The sequence below is a fragment of the Mauremys reevesii genome, linkage group 2 (assembly GCF_016161935.1).
Source record: "Mauremys reevesii isolate NIE-2019 linkage group 2, ASM1616193v1, whole genome shotgun sequence".
NCBI classification, from domain to species: Eukaryota; Metazoa; Chordata; order Testudines; family Geoemydidae; genus Mauremys; species Mauremys reevesii.
The window spans coordinates 138382106-138397361 of NC_052624.1; the positions used below are offsets into that span (position 1 = coordinate 138382106).

Genomic DNA, 15256 nt, shown 5'->3' on the forward strand with positions numbered 1-15256 from the left:
ATGCATCTGAGTCAGTTGTCACTCTTAATATACAGAGACACATTTAATATTAAAAGGCAGATGCTACCCACTCACTATAAACAAATTAATCAACACTTGACATGATATGGATAGACATAGGACCCATTTTAAAAAACCCACACACAATAAAATAAAATGTTAGTTATAAAATTGCATAACTCACATTCAATTTAGTTGTGAATACTGTAAAATAAAAAATAATGCATCAGCCAATATTGGAGTTGTCATATAAAGGTATTTTTATTTACTTTTAGATGTAGGACTATTGCTAGGCGCTTATACTAATCAGAAAGAGAGTTTGTTCTCATTTCTTCTTCCTGCCAAGATGGTTCCTGCCAAGATGGTTGCAGCCTCACCGGCTGGAGCTGAAGGAAGTGTTCCTCCAGTGTGTTCATTGGATGTGATGGTGGAAAAGTCCATTTGTTTGGAGACTGATGCAGAAGTTACTGTGCGCAGACTGGTAGATCCCACGGTTCTATGAGCTGATGTTATAAGCCTTGTTCCGGTGTTGCCTGATGGGGTTGTGCACCCAGGCCAAATGTATCTGCAGGGAAGCTGACTTGGGAACTGCACTTGGGGACTGGAAGGATTTGGAATGAAGGGAGTATGTGTTCAAAAGGAGAAAGAGTTTTCTATACCTTTCTCTGGTGTTGGGGAGCAGCTGACAGAGGAACTTGTTGGTACAGATATAGTGGAAATAGTTCTCCTTACTCTGGGAAATGGCTTGCAGGGTGTACTCCATTTCAAACTCTGCATGGGTGTTCAGGAGGGGCAAGAATACATTGGAGCTTTGCCACAATCAGGCTGTATCAGTAATGTAGGGGTGTAGGGCAGTTTAGCAGTCACACCTCTGACTCACCCTTCTCCTGTGAGTGGAGAGGGGAGTAGTACTGTGCTTTCCTCAGTTGCAGGGGTCCATTCACTTTAAGGGCCTTCACTCAGGATTATTAAGAATGAGTTGACCAGAGGGAAAAGTGGCCCAAAAGAAGCATTTTTTTAGACTCTGAAGTAGGTTTTTTGTTTGTTTGTTCTGGGGGCCCCAGAAACAGAGGAAAGCTGCGTTGCTGATTGTGAATAAGCAACCATGAATAATGACAATAAGGAAGGACCTAACTTGTCTATTTCTAACTCTATGTCTCCTGAGGGGCCACCCAGGAAGATCCCCACCCAGGAAGAACCCCATGCAGCTGTCATAGCCAATCAGGATCAGGCTTCTCGGCAGGATGCCTCACAATGGAAGGATTATTTTAGGATGCCTTGGCATAGATTTGTGATATGTCTGAGCTAGAGAGAGGACATGAACAAAGGTCACACTAGGGATTTTGTTGTTTTGGCTCCTGTTAAAAACTTTAGGATTCGGCCTTACACAGCTGAAAACTGTGATCCACCTGTTAGGCAGCAGAGAATTCAATGTCAGCTTTCACTCTGATAATGAACTGCATTTTTCTGGGAGCAGTTTGGAATTGGGAAAGGGAGTAGGGATTGGGAGGATATAGTAGCCGTTTCTTTATTCCAACCTGCCATTAAGCCTGTGACTATTTTCTTCCCCAATGGAAACATACATGAAACAGACATTCTGCACTGGGTTCCATGTTATGCCAAAGTGCTGTAGCCTCCAGTTAAAATATAGGGTCAATTTAGAGTTTGGAATAGTGAGTTCAAAGGCACCTTTGTACTTTTCCAGGTAAATAATACAGTTCAGCATCTTGCCAACATATTTTATTTAGGTTTTGAACAGAGTTACTGTAGGTATCCTTGGAAGCCATGCACTTGTCTTAACTGTGGCGTTACAGCGTGTTTGAGGAAGTACATGCATGTTTGTTCCAATGCACACAAGACTGAGGACTACAGGGACTTCATTAGATGCTGTGTGTGTGTAAAAAGTGGCATGTTTATAGGCAGTGCCCAGAGACATGGCAAAACAGGGAAAGGCTTCATTCCTACCCAGGCAATGACCCTTCTTCCTTCCTTGAGCCAGGGGGTAGAGGATTCCAAGTAGCCCTGCAATCATTGATGAAAGCCCTATTTTGAGCGGCATGGCCTCTCTACTTTTGAGAGAAGGACTGGCTTTGTCCTGTTGTGGTAAAGGATTGGGAAGGAGTCAGGGTAAGGGAGTGGGAACCATTGAAAGCCAGGACAATATAGAAGAGGGTACAAGAACTGATCATGTAGAGGAGTCTATCAGAACTGATGACGAAGAAAAAGAGAAAATTGGGAAGGAACATCTGCAGGTATAATTGGTTGTGCAGGAAGCCAAGTCACCAGGGTTGACAGGTTCTGGTATAGCAAACCTGATAGTTGGAGAACATATTTTTATGTGCTGAGCTTCAAGAACAGGAGGATTTTTTAGAAGAGAGGATTCAAGGAGACTGCTGGGGTTATGGCCTACAACTGTCTGACCACATATAGGATTGCCAGATGTCTAATCACAGAAACCCAAACCAAACACCCTTGCCCCGCTCCCTGCCCTGCCCCTTGCCCCTGACCTGCCCCTACCCTGCCCCTTCTCCAAGGCCCTGCCCCACTCCATTTGCACTCCTTCCTCTGTCGCTCTCTCTCTCCCCCACCCTCACTCACTTTCACCAGGCTGGGGCAGAGGATTGGGGTGCGGGAGGGATGGGGCTCTGAGAGGGAGTTTGGGTGCAGGAGGGTGCTCAGGGCTGGGGAAGGGGAGTTGGGGTGCAGGAGGGGGTGGGGGGTGCGGGCTCCAGCTGGGCGGCGCTCACCTTGGGCGGCTCCCGGTTGGTGGTGCAGTGGGGCTAAGGCAGGGTCCCTGCCTGCCCTGACTCCACACCGTTCCTGGTAGCAGATGGCATGTCCCTGTGGCCCCTGTCCCCCTCCCCCGAGGGGCCAAAGGGACGTGGCGGTCACTTCCAGGAGCGGTGTGGGCCAGGGCAGGCAGGGACCCTGCCTTAGTCCCACTGTGCCACCAGACTTTTAGCGCCTAAAATATCCCAGCTTGGCTTCAGTAGCCTCCGGGAGGTAGAGCCCAATTCCGGAAGACTCCCAGAGAAACTGGGAGGGTTGGCAAACCTAATCACATAGCATTTTCACAGCTCCAACAGGAAGCATTATAATATGGTCTGTATTAGGCACTGTTCTGGATGAGGGAGAGCAGACAGATGAGCCTGTGGGTGTGTTATAAATGCATTCATTAGGGGAAAGGGATCCAGATGTTATTGGGCTTGAGCAACTTCAGAAAGAACTGTCAGTTGAGATCAATATCTGGGGACTCAGATAGTTGAGAATAACAAACCAGCCAACAAGGAAAAAGTGGCTAAAGGAAAGTGTGTGTGAGAGATAGGTAAATCAGACTAATTAGTAACAGTGATAAGGTTGTCAAGTAGACAGGGATCACAAGTACCAGGAACAACTTGGAGCTGTCTTTGTACAGATGGTATTGGAACTTGGAGTGTGCACTCCATTCTGAGTGTGCAATGGAGGCAGATGATCTATTAGGTTTTTGGAGGGGCAGGATTTGGATTTCATGGGGATCCAGGAAACAAAAACAATGTTCTAGGTGTCACATTTTGTGAGCTCATAGAGACTGGAGGAGGAGCCCATCTTTTTGGTTCCCAGTGTCTGATACATATGATGGAGTAGGGGTACTCTTTTATACTTATGGAGTATCAGAATAAAGCATAGAAGAACTGAAGCTGGGAAGATGTTTATTAGTTGATTTCTGTTATTTAGGCTGAGGTATCGTTGTGGCATCATCTATAACCCACAGCATCAGAAGCTGAGGAAAGATTTATTTTTAGAGGTTGCTCCCCCTTTTTTTTTTAAACTGACATTGTGACACTTGTTTTTTATGGGAGATTTTATTTGTTTAGCTGCAGTGAATGACAGAGTGAATCAATCGACAGCATTACGAGTTGATGAAACGTACTTAGAACCAGTGTGTGTTACTGCTGGATTAAGAGATGGTTTTGGGTATCCTCATTCAACAAAGGAGGGGGGATTCACATTTTTGTAGAGGGGAATCAGGTAGTTGATTGGACAGGGTATATGCAAAAGCTACTTCAATGACTGGATAATGTGCAGTGCAGCCAGTAGAGTCTTCTGACCACTGCTTGGTCAAATTGCACTTGGGGAGTACAGAAGAGTGATTTTTCGGTCAGGGCTATTGGAAACTAAATGCTTGTTTACTTAATAGGGCAGTGACGATTAGAAAGGTTGAAGCCATCTTTGTAGAAAGAGAAATAGTTTGGGAATTTTATGAACCCCAAATGGAATGCTGGGAATGGACACACAGGAATCTGATAACCTGTCTACATTCCTTTTCAGGACAGCTGCATACATCTGATTAGGCATTAGTTAGCATTGCAGAGCTATTTGAGAAATCTTCATAGTTGACTGCAAGGTGGGGAATGCCTAGAAATAAGGGTCTTTGGGGAAGTTAAGCAGGAAACGGTTCAGTACTGAAGGAGAAAGCTGGAATCAGCTATATTTGCAAAGAAATTGAGGCCAGAAGGTGCAGTAGTCTCCTCTGATATGTTTGCAAGATGTAAAGGAAAGAGACTATTGTGGGTTATGGTGGGGTTACAGGATCCTAACACTGGGCAGGTCTGCAGGGGCTCTAATGGAATGTAGAGGATAATTTACAAATATTACAATGAGCTCTTTTAGGGACAAATTTCAGAGGGGTAGCCGTGTTAGTCTGTATCAGCAAAAAACAAACAAAAACAAACAAACAAAAAAAAACTAGGTGTCTTGGTGGCACCTTAGAGACTAACAAATTTATTTGGGCATAAGCTTTTGTGGGCTAAAATCCACTTCATCAGATGCATGGAGTGGAAAATACAGTAGCAGGTATATATACACAGTACATGAAAAGATGGGAGTTGCCTTACCAAGTGGGGGGTCAGTGCTAATGAGACAGTTCAATTAAAGTGGAAGTAGGCTATTCTCAACAGTAGAATACCAAGGGAGGAAAATCTCTTTTGTAGTGGTAAGGAGGGTGGCCCATTTCAAACAGTTGACAAGAAGGTGTAACAACAGGGGGAAATTAGTTTTTGTAATGACCCATCCACTCCCAGTCTTTATTCAGGCTTAATTTGATGATATCCAGTTTGCAAATTATTCCAGTTCTGCAGTTTCTTGTTGGAGTCTGTTTTTGAAGTCTTTTTTGTTGAGGAATTGCCACTTTTAAGTCTGTTCTTGAGTGACCATGGAGGTTGAAGTGTTCTCCTACTGGTTTTTGAATGTTATAATTCCTGATGTCAGATTTGTGTCCATTTATTCTTTTGCGTAGAGACTGTCCGGTTTGGCCAATGTACACGGCAGATGGGGCATTGCTGGCACATGATGGCATATATCATTTTGGTAGATGTGCAGGTGAACGAGCCCCTGATGGTGCGGCTGATGTGGTTAGGTCTTATGATGGTGTCCCTTGAATAGATATGCGGACAGAGTTGGCACCAGGTTTTGTTGCAGGGTTTGGTTCCTGAGTTAGTGTTTTTGTTGTGTGGTGTGTAGTTGCTGCTGAGTATTTGCTTCAGGTTGGGGGGCTGTGTGTAAGCAAGGACTGGCCTGTCTCACAAGGTCTGTGAGAGTGAGGGACCGTCCTCCAGGATAGGTTGTAGATCCTTGATGATGCGCTGGAGAGGTTTTAGTTGGGGGCTGAAGGTGACAGCTAGTGGCGTTCTGTTACTTTCTTTGTTGGGCCTGTCTTGTAGTAAGTGACTTCTGGGTACCCTTCTGGCTCTGTCAATCTGTTTCTTCACTTCACCAGGTGGGTATTGTAGTTTTAAGAATGCTTGATAGAGACTCCGTAGGGTATTTGTCTCTGTCTGAGGGATTGGAGCAAATGCTGTAGAAGACACTGGATCATGTAATGTGGTCTGGATGAAAGCTGGAGGCATGTAGGTCAGTATAGCGGTCAGTAGGTTTCCGGTATAGTGTGGTGTTTATGTGACCATTGCTTATTAGCACTGTAGTGTCTAGGAAGTGGATTTCTTGTGTGGACTGGTCCAGGCTGAGGTTGATGGTGGGGTGGAAATTGTTGAAATCCTGGTGGAATTCCTAAAAGGCCTCCTTCCCATGGCACCAGATGATAATGATGTCATCGATGTAGCACAAGTAGAGTAGGGTACCCAGAAGTAACCTACTACAAGACAATGATTTTTCCTCCCTTGGTATTCTACTGTTGAGAATAGCCTACTTCCACTTTAGCTGAATTGTTTCGTTTGCACTGACCCTCACTTGGTAAGGCAGCTCCCATCTTTTCATGTACCACAAGGACAGCTCTTTTTTTTTTTTAAGGGACAAACCATTCCTCCTTTCCAGCAGCAGCAGCAGCAGGTTTTGGATAGTATTGCAAGTTTTCCAACACTGGCAGTTCAGGAACAGGACTCACTTGTGAGGCCAACAGAGGAAATAAAACTTCATGTAGCTGTCTTGTCACTGAAGAAAGGAACTTTTCTGGGGGTGGACTATTACACAGTGGAATTTTATCAAAGGTTTATGATTCACAGGCCCCTTCCCCCCAGCAGTGCTCTCAGTGACATCTTGAACACATATACATTGGACCTTCCTTTTATGAAGGCCTTTCTTTTTTCTCAAAAATAGGATTGGGAAGATATCAGTAATTGGAGAAATATTACCTTGTTGAACACATATTACAAAATTTTGGCTTCCATTCTAGCCAAAAGATTGGAAAAGAAAGCAGGGAAATTATTGTATCCCACCCAGTCTAATGCAGTTCAAGGTCACATGGTGGCAGGCACTTTCTGTAGTTTGCAGGAAGTATTTGAAATTGGGTGATGGGGGAAATGGGAGAGTTTATGTTTTGTCTTTGGATTGGACCAAAACTTTTGACAAGAATGAATTTGCGTTATATATGGTTGGTCCAGTCTCATAGTGGTATTCCCCTACTGTTTATTAACTGGCTGCAGCTCTTGTATGTTCATGTATTATGCATCCCTTTGGTAAAAGGGTGGAAGGGAGAGGCTATATTTTGGGGTAAGACAAAGTTGTCCTTTGAGTCCACTTTTGTATTATTTTTCCTTTGTACACTTTACTGTGGGCAGTGCATGGTAATGAGATTTCAGGGCATAAATACATGGATTAAGGGGGAGAGGAATTTCACTGTCAATGAAAATGTTCATCCACATGAATGATATCACAGTGCTGGTGGGCAGTACAGAAGATGGGGACTTTTTCTTTTTTTGCACTTTACATAATTATTCAGCTGCAGCCAGAGCAGCAATTAACATGAAAAAGAGTTTTTTCTGGGTGGGGATTTCGTGGTACTCTTTTGCTCTTTCAGAGAAATTGCAGATTCTGATGAGCCCTCCCACAGTTACAGATATTTTGGGACTTGTCTTTGGCAGTGATTCAATTGCTGAGTAGAACAGGGAGAAGCAGGTTAAGATGATGAGATGGAAGAGATGGATGTTGATGTTGGCAGAAAGGACAATATTGACTGTAAACATTCCTCTTACTCCTTTGCATTTATGTAGCATATGGGTATCCTGCCCCTGGAAAACAGGGTCATTTTTTCAGATGCTCTGGGGAAATAATGTAACCTGATGGAGAGAAGCATACCTGTCTATCTGCCAGTTAAAGAATGGGGTTTGGGTTGGTATGCCCTGAAGCTTTCTTGATGGTATACTTTTTATTTTTAATTTTCAGAGGCTTTGCATGGCTGAGTGTATGGAATGGTGACTCATTTCCCAATATTATTCGGATACATCACAGGGGAAGAAATGGAGTAACTGGTGGGGAAAAGGGGACGCAGTCCCTAAAAAGGGTATTTTTTTTCCTATAACAGTCAAGCAGCCTCCCTCTACCATACACTTTCTTTAAAATGTATTTCCTGTTGGCAAATTCAGGAAAGAGCATTCTAAACCAGAGTGTACTTATGGAATATTTCTCAGAATGCCATTTAGCAGTATTGAATTGCCCAGAAGATTGTCTCAGTAAGGTCATTATAGAACCTTCAGAATAACAGAGTTCCCGTCAAGTACAGGGACATACAGTGGCAGGTATTTCGTAGCAAATTATATGTTAGAAGTAACCTATGAGGGAAGCACACAGTAGATGAAGGCAAACCTCGGGAAGCATGCTCTGGGTCTGAGGAGATAGTGGAGCAGTTTTTATTCTTCTGTTCCCTTCACATCTGCATTTGGGATTTGTTGGCTTCAAAACTGAGAGTTCCATTGTTGCATGGCCAGACTTATGGACAATTGACTTTTGGATCTTTTTCAGACACCAGAGGACTCAGCATCTGTTCCAATAAGTAAAAAGCAGACATTTGCTGCGTATTTTCTCTGAAACTCTGGTAGTTGTTAATACAATGGTTTTATACTACCTCTGCAGAGCCACTGTTCAGCTGTCTGGGGCAGGGACAGAATGACACACCTGAAACTCTTGTTCACACTATTTGTGCAGTTATTCAGTAACTGGCAATGTGGATAAAGAACGTATGAGCTTGGTGGAATGGCGGGTGAGATGAGGCCCTATAATACTGGATTGATCTTCTAGTTTTAAGGACAAAAAGTCCGGGGTGGGGAAGGTTTTGTTTTGTTTTGGTTTTTTTGTATCTGCAATTTGTTCTGACCTTGACTCTAATTTGGGGGTTTTGGTTATATTTCAGTAAACGTGAAAAGAGAGATTGGGGGGAGTATATTTTCTTTCAAAAAGTTTTGTTTGATTTCACATCTGGAGCTTCCCTCCCAACATCTCACCTTCTTCATATTTTCCAGAGATTGTTTTGCATTCCTCCTGCCTTCATTGAAAGTGAGCAAATATATTAGTAAAATATGAATTTTAATGCAGTCTTCCATTGTTTGTTTGGGTAATATAATCCATGCCTACACAGGTAAACAACAGCTCCACATCAGAAAAAAACTAATTGATGCCTGTTAATCCAAACAGAAGCTTTAATCTAAAAATGATTTCCTACCATAGGCAATGTTTTGAAAATTAATTAATTAATTAAATTATAACAGCTTATGGTTAATTCCCATTTTCTTCATGTAAAACTAAACAAAAATCCAGTCACATCCTACAAGGGTTCTAAGTATTTTGTGGGGAATTCACTAGGAACTCAGTTCAGGGGACCTACTTAATACAGATATGAGACGAACTCGGTGGCATAAGCCCATCTGTGTAGAACTCAGTTAAACATCACCATATATGGCACAAAGCCTTTTGTCTAAGGGCCAACAGTTTGACTAGAACCTGGATAACAGAGATAATTCATATAAGTTATAATCACCTGATAGCTATTTAGTGATTTTAGTCTATTTGCAAAGGTGCAGATGTGTATGTTATACAAACCATCTCAATAATTGGCACCTTTCTCGTAGTCTCAGCAGGGAGGTCAAGGATTGAAAGGGCATAAAAACGAAACTGAATTTCTCATTGCCATAGATGAACCTTCTAGGTCAGAATTCAAGCCGTTTGGGGACAACTATACTGTTGCTGGCTGGCTGTGCTTAGTTTGTTTAATCTAAAATGTTTCATGAACAATATAGCCATTCACAGGGGGAGGAACCTTTAAAAAAATCCTACATGGTTTAATCTAATTCAGTCTATTTGGACATTACTGAATATTGAATTCTGGTCATTCTAGATGCACAGACTATTTAATTAATTCTTGCCTTCAGATTATTTCCCATCTCCTTCTCCTTCTGCACTTCCCACACCGAATTAAAGTTTTTGATGGAGACATTATATTAGCATTGGTTCAATATGTGCTCTATTAAGTTTACAAATTAAAACAAACATTTCCATATTGACCTCTGCTTGTCTTGTGCAGACTTCACTAACATTTTAATTATATTCACAGAAGTACTTTCAAAGCCATTTGCTTACCTTCTTTAGGGAAATAATTCCTTCCCGTGTCTCTTTGTCAGTGGATATGGAAAACACTCCAGAGCCATCACCATTTATGATCGTGTATTTCATGTCTGCATTAGAGCCAGCATCTGCATCATTTGCCTTGATTTTGCCTACTGCTGACCCAACTTGGGCTGATTCAGGAACATACAGCTGATAATGTTCTGGAAAAAAAATATTAGGACAATATGTCTAATCAAGCTAACAACAGAATTTCAGAATACTCAACACCCACCGTGCCTGCTAATCAGAGAACACAATTACCTCAGAATTCTGACCATGCTAAACTGCAAACCATATACATTTCTGACCATAAAGAGCACCAGCCAGAATTCTAAGTGACATTTAGTATTTGTACAAGCAGGTTCTGATGGTCATTAAAAGATAAAATTCTAGTTCAAGAGATAATTAAGTAATTGGAGCACAATACCTCTTGTTAGCAAACATTTGGAAAAATACACTGTGGTGTGAATCACTGGTTTATATTATCCACACAAAATATCAACTTATCAACACACGACACATACCTTGACTATGGACCATGAGTTCTTCAAAGAGCAGATCACTATTTTGTAGGCAAGAATGACAGAACCTGTCTCCTTACAGTGGGGTAAAAATCTATGTTAACAGAAAAGTCCCAGTTCTTATACTTTGAAACATGTCTTTCAATATAAGGTTTATAGGCCACAGCCAGTGTAGCATGTGTATTTTGCAACCTCAATAAATGTATAATTCTCTATGTTCATTTTCCACCTAATCTGGTGAAGGAAAAAAATGTAACTACTCCAGGGTAAAAGGAGAACAATGTAAAAAGCTTGGAGTTGTTCTCTTCCTTCCCAACTCTTGCAGTTGCAAGAATGTTTACCACTAAAAACTTTATGGCACTGAAAAAAATCTGTTTATATCTGAAGTGAGTATTCATGCACCCCATTGTCTGGACCTGGAGTCGGCAACCTCTGGCACACGGCTCGCCAGCGTAAGCACCCTGGCAGGCCAGGCTAGTTTGTTTACCTGCCGCATTGGCAAGTTTGGCCAATCGCAGCTCCCACTGGCCATGGTTCACTGTCCCAGGTCAATGGGGGCTGCGCAGGACCACCGAGAGTGGGTTCGGGCCCCAGTGAAATTTTTTTTCGGGCCTCCCAGCAAGAGCAGACTGGCTAAACAGGGCCGATGAAGCCAGGGAAGCCGGGCCCCAGGCCCCCTTCTGGACCACCAGGCCCCGGTAATTTCTATCTGCTTCCCTCCCACCTGCTTCAGCCCTGGGGCTGAGGGAAGCTTCTCGCCGCCCTCATTGGCCTGGAACGGTGAACCGTGTTACCAACGCGGCAGGTAAACAAACTGGCCCGGCCTGCCAAGGTGCTTACCCTGGAGAGCCACATGCCAGAGGTTGCCGACCCTGGTCTAGACATAATATAAAAAGAAATAAACACCTATCGAAAATAATGAGACCAGAAAAGCTGCAATTATGATACCAATGGCTGTTGATATGGAGCTGGGAGTTTTAAAGTTCTATATAAGTTAAACCACAAACTATGAACATCACATGTCAAAATATGCAGAGTAAATATGCTTAAATCAAACACTAATAAGTTATCAAACAGCATTTTTCTTAGTTTACCCATCTGTAAATTTCAATTAACATTTTTGGAAATATTTTTTCATTGGTGTGTGTGTGTGAATGTTCATCAACATTTACCAATAAAAATACTATCCTTCCAAACCTACCTATATTAGTCATCACTGAGTGACAATAAAACAAGAAACCATTGAGTTTCTGCTGAACAGTGTAAAGTGGCCTTAAGAGCCCCAGTCCCACCCAGGGGAGGATTCCTTCAGCATAGATACTGTGGAAGATATCCATAAGGCTGTTTCAGAGGATCTTCTCCTAATCCCTGTCATAGTGGGTATGCAGAGGATAGGGCTGAGGGGGGAGGGCTATGTTGCGGGGGAGGCAAGTTGGAGGCAAGGCTGCAGCCCACAGTGCTGTGGAGATTCAGGGCAGTGCTGCAACCCATAGACAGAACTCTCGGGGCTGTCGAAGGTCTTGGCTACAAGGCATGGCAATGCACACTAGAGGGTGTGACACACTGCGCATTAACTGGCCCATGTAGATCCTGATCTGTGAACTAAAAGCTCCCTAGCACATGTTAACATAGTGCTCATTAACATACACTAGGGGACTTTAAGTTTGCGCCAGCAGGGTCCACACCAGGCAACAAGTGCACAACTCACTGGCGAGTTTTAGAATTTCCACACCTCTAAGCTGCATTGCTGTGCCACATAGACATGCCCTAAATTCTGCCCAGTCCAGCCCTCAAAGCATCCTACTGTAAGGAGTGCACAAGAATGGCTTAAAGCATCTTCTCCCCACTCTTCTGGACTGAGAGTTATTTCACCAAGTATTTAAAAAAATATCTTTGAAGAGGTGATTGGCAATATAATGGGGGGTTCATTTCTAGGGCACCAGTTCAAACTTTTCTTGAGATGACAGTGGCAGTCATTAACAGCTAAAGCCAGATGGGTGGTATGTGAAATGATTTTGTGGTCTTTGCCAAATTCCCAGAAGAAAAATCTCTCTCTCTCTCTCTCTCTCTCTCTTTCACACACACACACACACACACACACACACACACAGAGTCACAATTTCTTAGCAGTCGGAGCAGAAAGGCTGAGTAACAAGAGCGAGTGTACTATCCTCTTATCTATTCAAAATCAGGTTTGTGGGCAAGTGAAAAAAGGCAGTGTGAGGAAGTTTACATTGCTTAATGCCAGGGTCATAGACTAACAAAACAAAGTTTTTTATGTGAATATATATTCGTGTATATGTAAATTATGTATAAACATGTTCAGATGTATACACACGCAAACAGAAGTTGATCTCTCTCTTAACAAATATTAATGTTATAAATCTCTAGAGGATAATCATAGAAAAGACAATGACAAAGGGTCTTCATTTTTCTGAACCAAAAGAGGGCTCTCCAGTAAAGGAAGTAGAGGATATCCTTCATGACTAATTTGCAAAGCTAAAGATTCCATTTTAATGATGTTGGATCCGCGAATTCTAAGAAAAGATTTAAATAAAGAAGAAGAGAGAGGGAGATAGGTCACCTTGAAATAGTAACTACAAGGGAAGAGTGTGATGAGCTGGTAGAATTTACAACAGAGTTTAAGGATTATGCAAATTATTTTACAGGAAGAAAGAGAAATACAAAAGAAGAAAAAGAAAATGGAGTCTCAAAATGAAGAATGGGATTGTCTCCATCTGACCCTATATGTCACACCGAAAGCTTTATAGCAGCACCAGAGTAACCTGAGGTTGTTAAAAGATGGAGATAGTATGATAAGTAAAGAAAGGACTTTATTAAAAAGACTATTTCAGGGAAAAGGAGAATTTAATCTGAATTTAGATTAGACTCACACTTCTGGCAGAAAGGACTCCTTCAATGAAGACATAAAATGATGATACTACAAAAGTTGAAGCGGCAGAGGAAATGCACAGTAAAATTAATACGGCATATAAATAAATAAATAAATAAATAAATTGACTTGATGTGAAACAGAAGATTTTACTATGTGTTTGTAGAGCGGATAGCACCAAGAGGACTAATCCCAATTATCGTTTCTAGGTACTAGTGTAGTACAAGCAAATAATAATAATACACAGGTAGTAATGTGATAAGGATGGATGAGTGTGATGGATGAGAGGTTCTATGTGGATATCATAGTAGCATCCTAAATAATTTTTAAAGTGTTCACAGGGGACAACAGAACACTTTAAAAATGGATCACTGGGGACAACAGAAAATAAATGACCATGAATCAGAAGGTTCTCAAGGGAAACAAAAGCTACGTAGAAGGATAAAACAATATACATGGAATAAAGTGAAACAATCAACACTGCAGTAAAATTAATACTTAACCATAAAGTAGTGATTCAATTGCTATGCATATTATTTAGGATGCTACTATGATATCCACATAGAACCTCACCTTTATGAGTTACAAAAGAGAAACACTGCCATGCATTCTTATATGTTATGATTATGGGTTATTTTAACTCACATTATCTTATTATCTTGTTTTATCTCAAAAATAAAATGATAAAGTCAGGATGAGGATCCTTTTGAAATTTGCTTATTGTTAAAATTGATGTGGACCACAATCTTGACACTTGTGGCCTTGCTAATACACCCTGATAAAAAGAATAGACACTGGTCACAGAGTTTTAGCTATACATTTAAGAAGATTATTGCAATAATATAAAAGTGCTATATTATATCATATAGTAGGATTCAGTATTTGTGGAACTGAAGAGATATTCAGAAAATGGACTGAATAAAAGAAAGTGTTAAAATTAAACTTCAAAGAGATTCTGCTTGAACACTGGGTGAGAAGTACCTTTCAAGAATTTTACTACTCTGCATATGCTTGACCTGAAGATCTGACTGAAACCTGCCCATAATGTTATGAGCCAATGGAAAAGTTCTAAGCACAGATATTCAGATCCAACCCAATCTCTAAGAGGAGAGAACTGACATTTATTTAATTAGATATTGAAATTGTAGATTAAGGTTTATTGACAGCTGTTCCTGTTAAATACTGTATAGTTTATTCCTGAGAAGCAGACATGCTGACTAAGGGCTCAATCCCAAACCCACTGAAGTCAATGGAAAGATTCCCATTTATTTCAGTGGGTTAGAGATTAGGGCCTACAGTAAAAGAGATAGGTTGAATGGAATATAATATGAATTTAAGAGTCTTATTTTTCATTAATCTACCTGTCTCAAACCATTCCTTAAATGAGAAGTTGAGTTAAAAAAACGCTGAGGGCCAGAGACTAGCCTCTGCTAAGGCTCATTTACTGGTTAGCCATATGCATTGTGCTGAATTAAGTGCTACTACACTTCAGCTGCAGGTGGCCCTTTGAGAGCTGCTGCAGCTGGTGCAACTTTTAGAGCAGTCTTGAGGCTGCTTGAAGGTGCTGTGACGGACCAAACCAGTGGCATGATGACTAGGGTTGAACAAAGGTTGATCTGGCCCTAAGATTTTATGTTCTCACTGAATACGCATTCACTTACTCAGTTAAGTGACTGAATTAATGCTCTGTTCCAGTTACTGAATTTAACTGTTACTGTTGTAACTGCTTTTGTTAATCTATAATAAACCAATCTGAATTCAACTACCTTTAAACAAAATTCATTTAGCTATGAATAAAATGTCTGGATTATCTATCTATACAGGATCTACCTATTGATTCAGGGAATAATAAATTTCTGTTCTAGTTTGCCTAGAGAAAAGTATGCCCTATAAGGAAGGGTCTCACTCTTACAGAAATGTAATCTCTGTTGGAAGTTCCCCACGAGAGAAACACAACAGAAGACACTGTAAC

General features: G+C 41.5%; 1 protein-coding gene across 9 annotated transcripts in view; it reads right to left on the bottom strand.

Moving 5' to 3' along the window:
• CDH18 (cadherin 18) overlaps positions 1 to 15256 on the bottom strand; it is a 623460-nt gene that overhangs the window by 90361 nt on the left and 517843 nt on the right. For all 9 annotated transcript variants that reach the window (XM_039526199.1, XM_039526200.1, XM_039526196.1 and 6 more), the window contains one exon: positions 9844 to 10031. In XM_039526199.1, coding sequence (XP_039382133.1) covers positions 9844 to 10031 — 188 coding nt within the window. The remainder of the gene's footprint in view (positions 1 to 9843; positions 10032 to 15256) is intronic.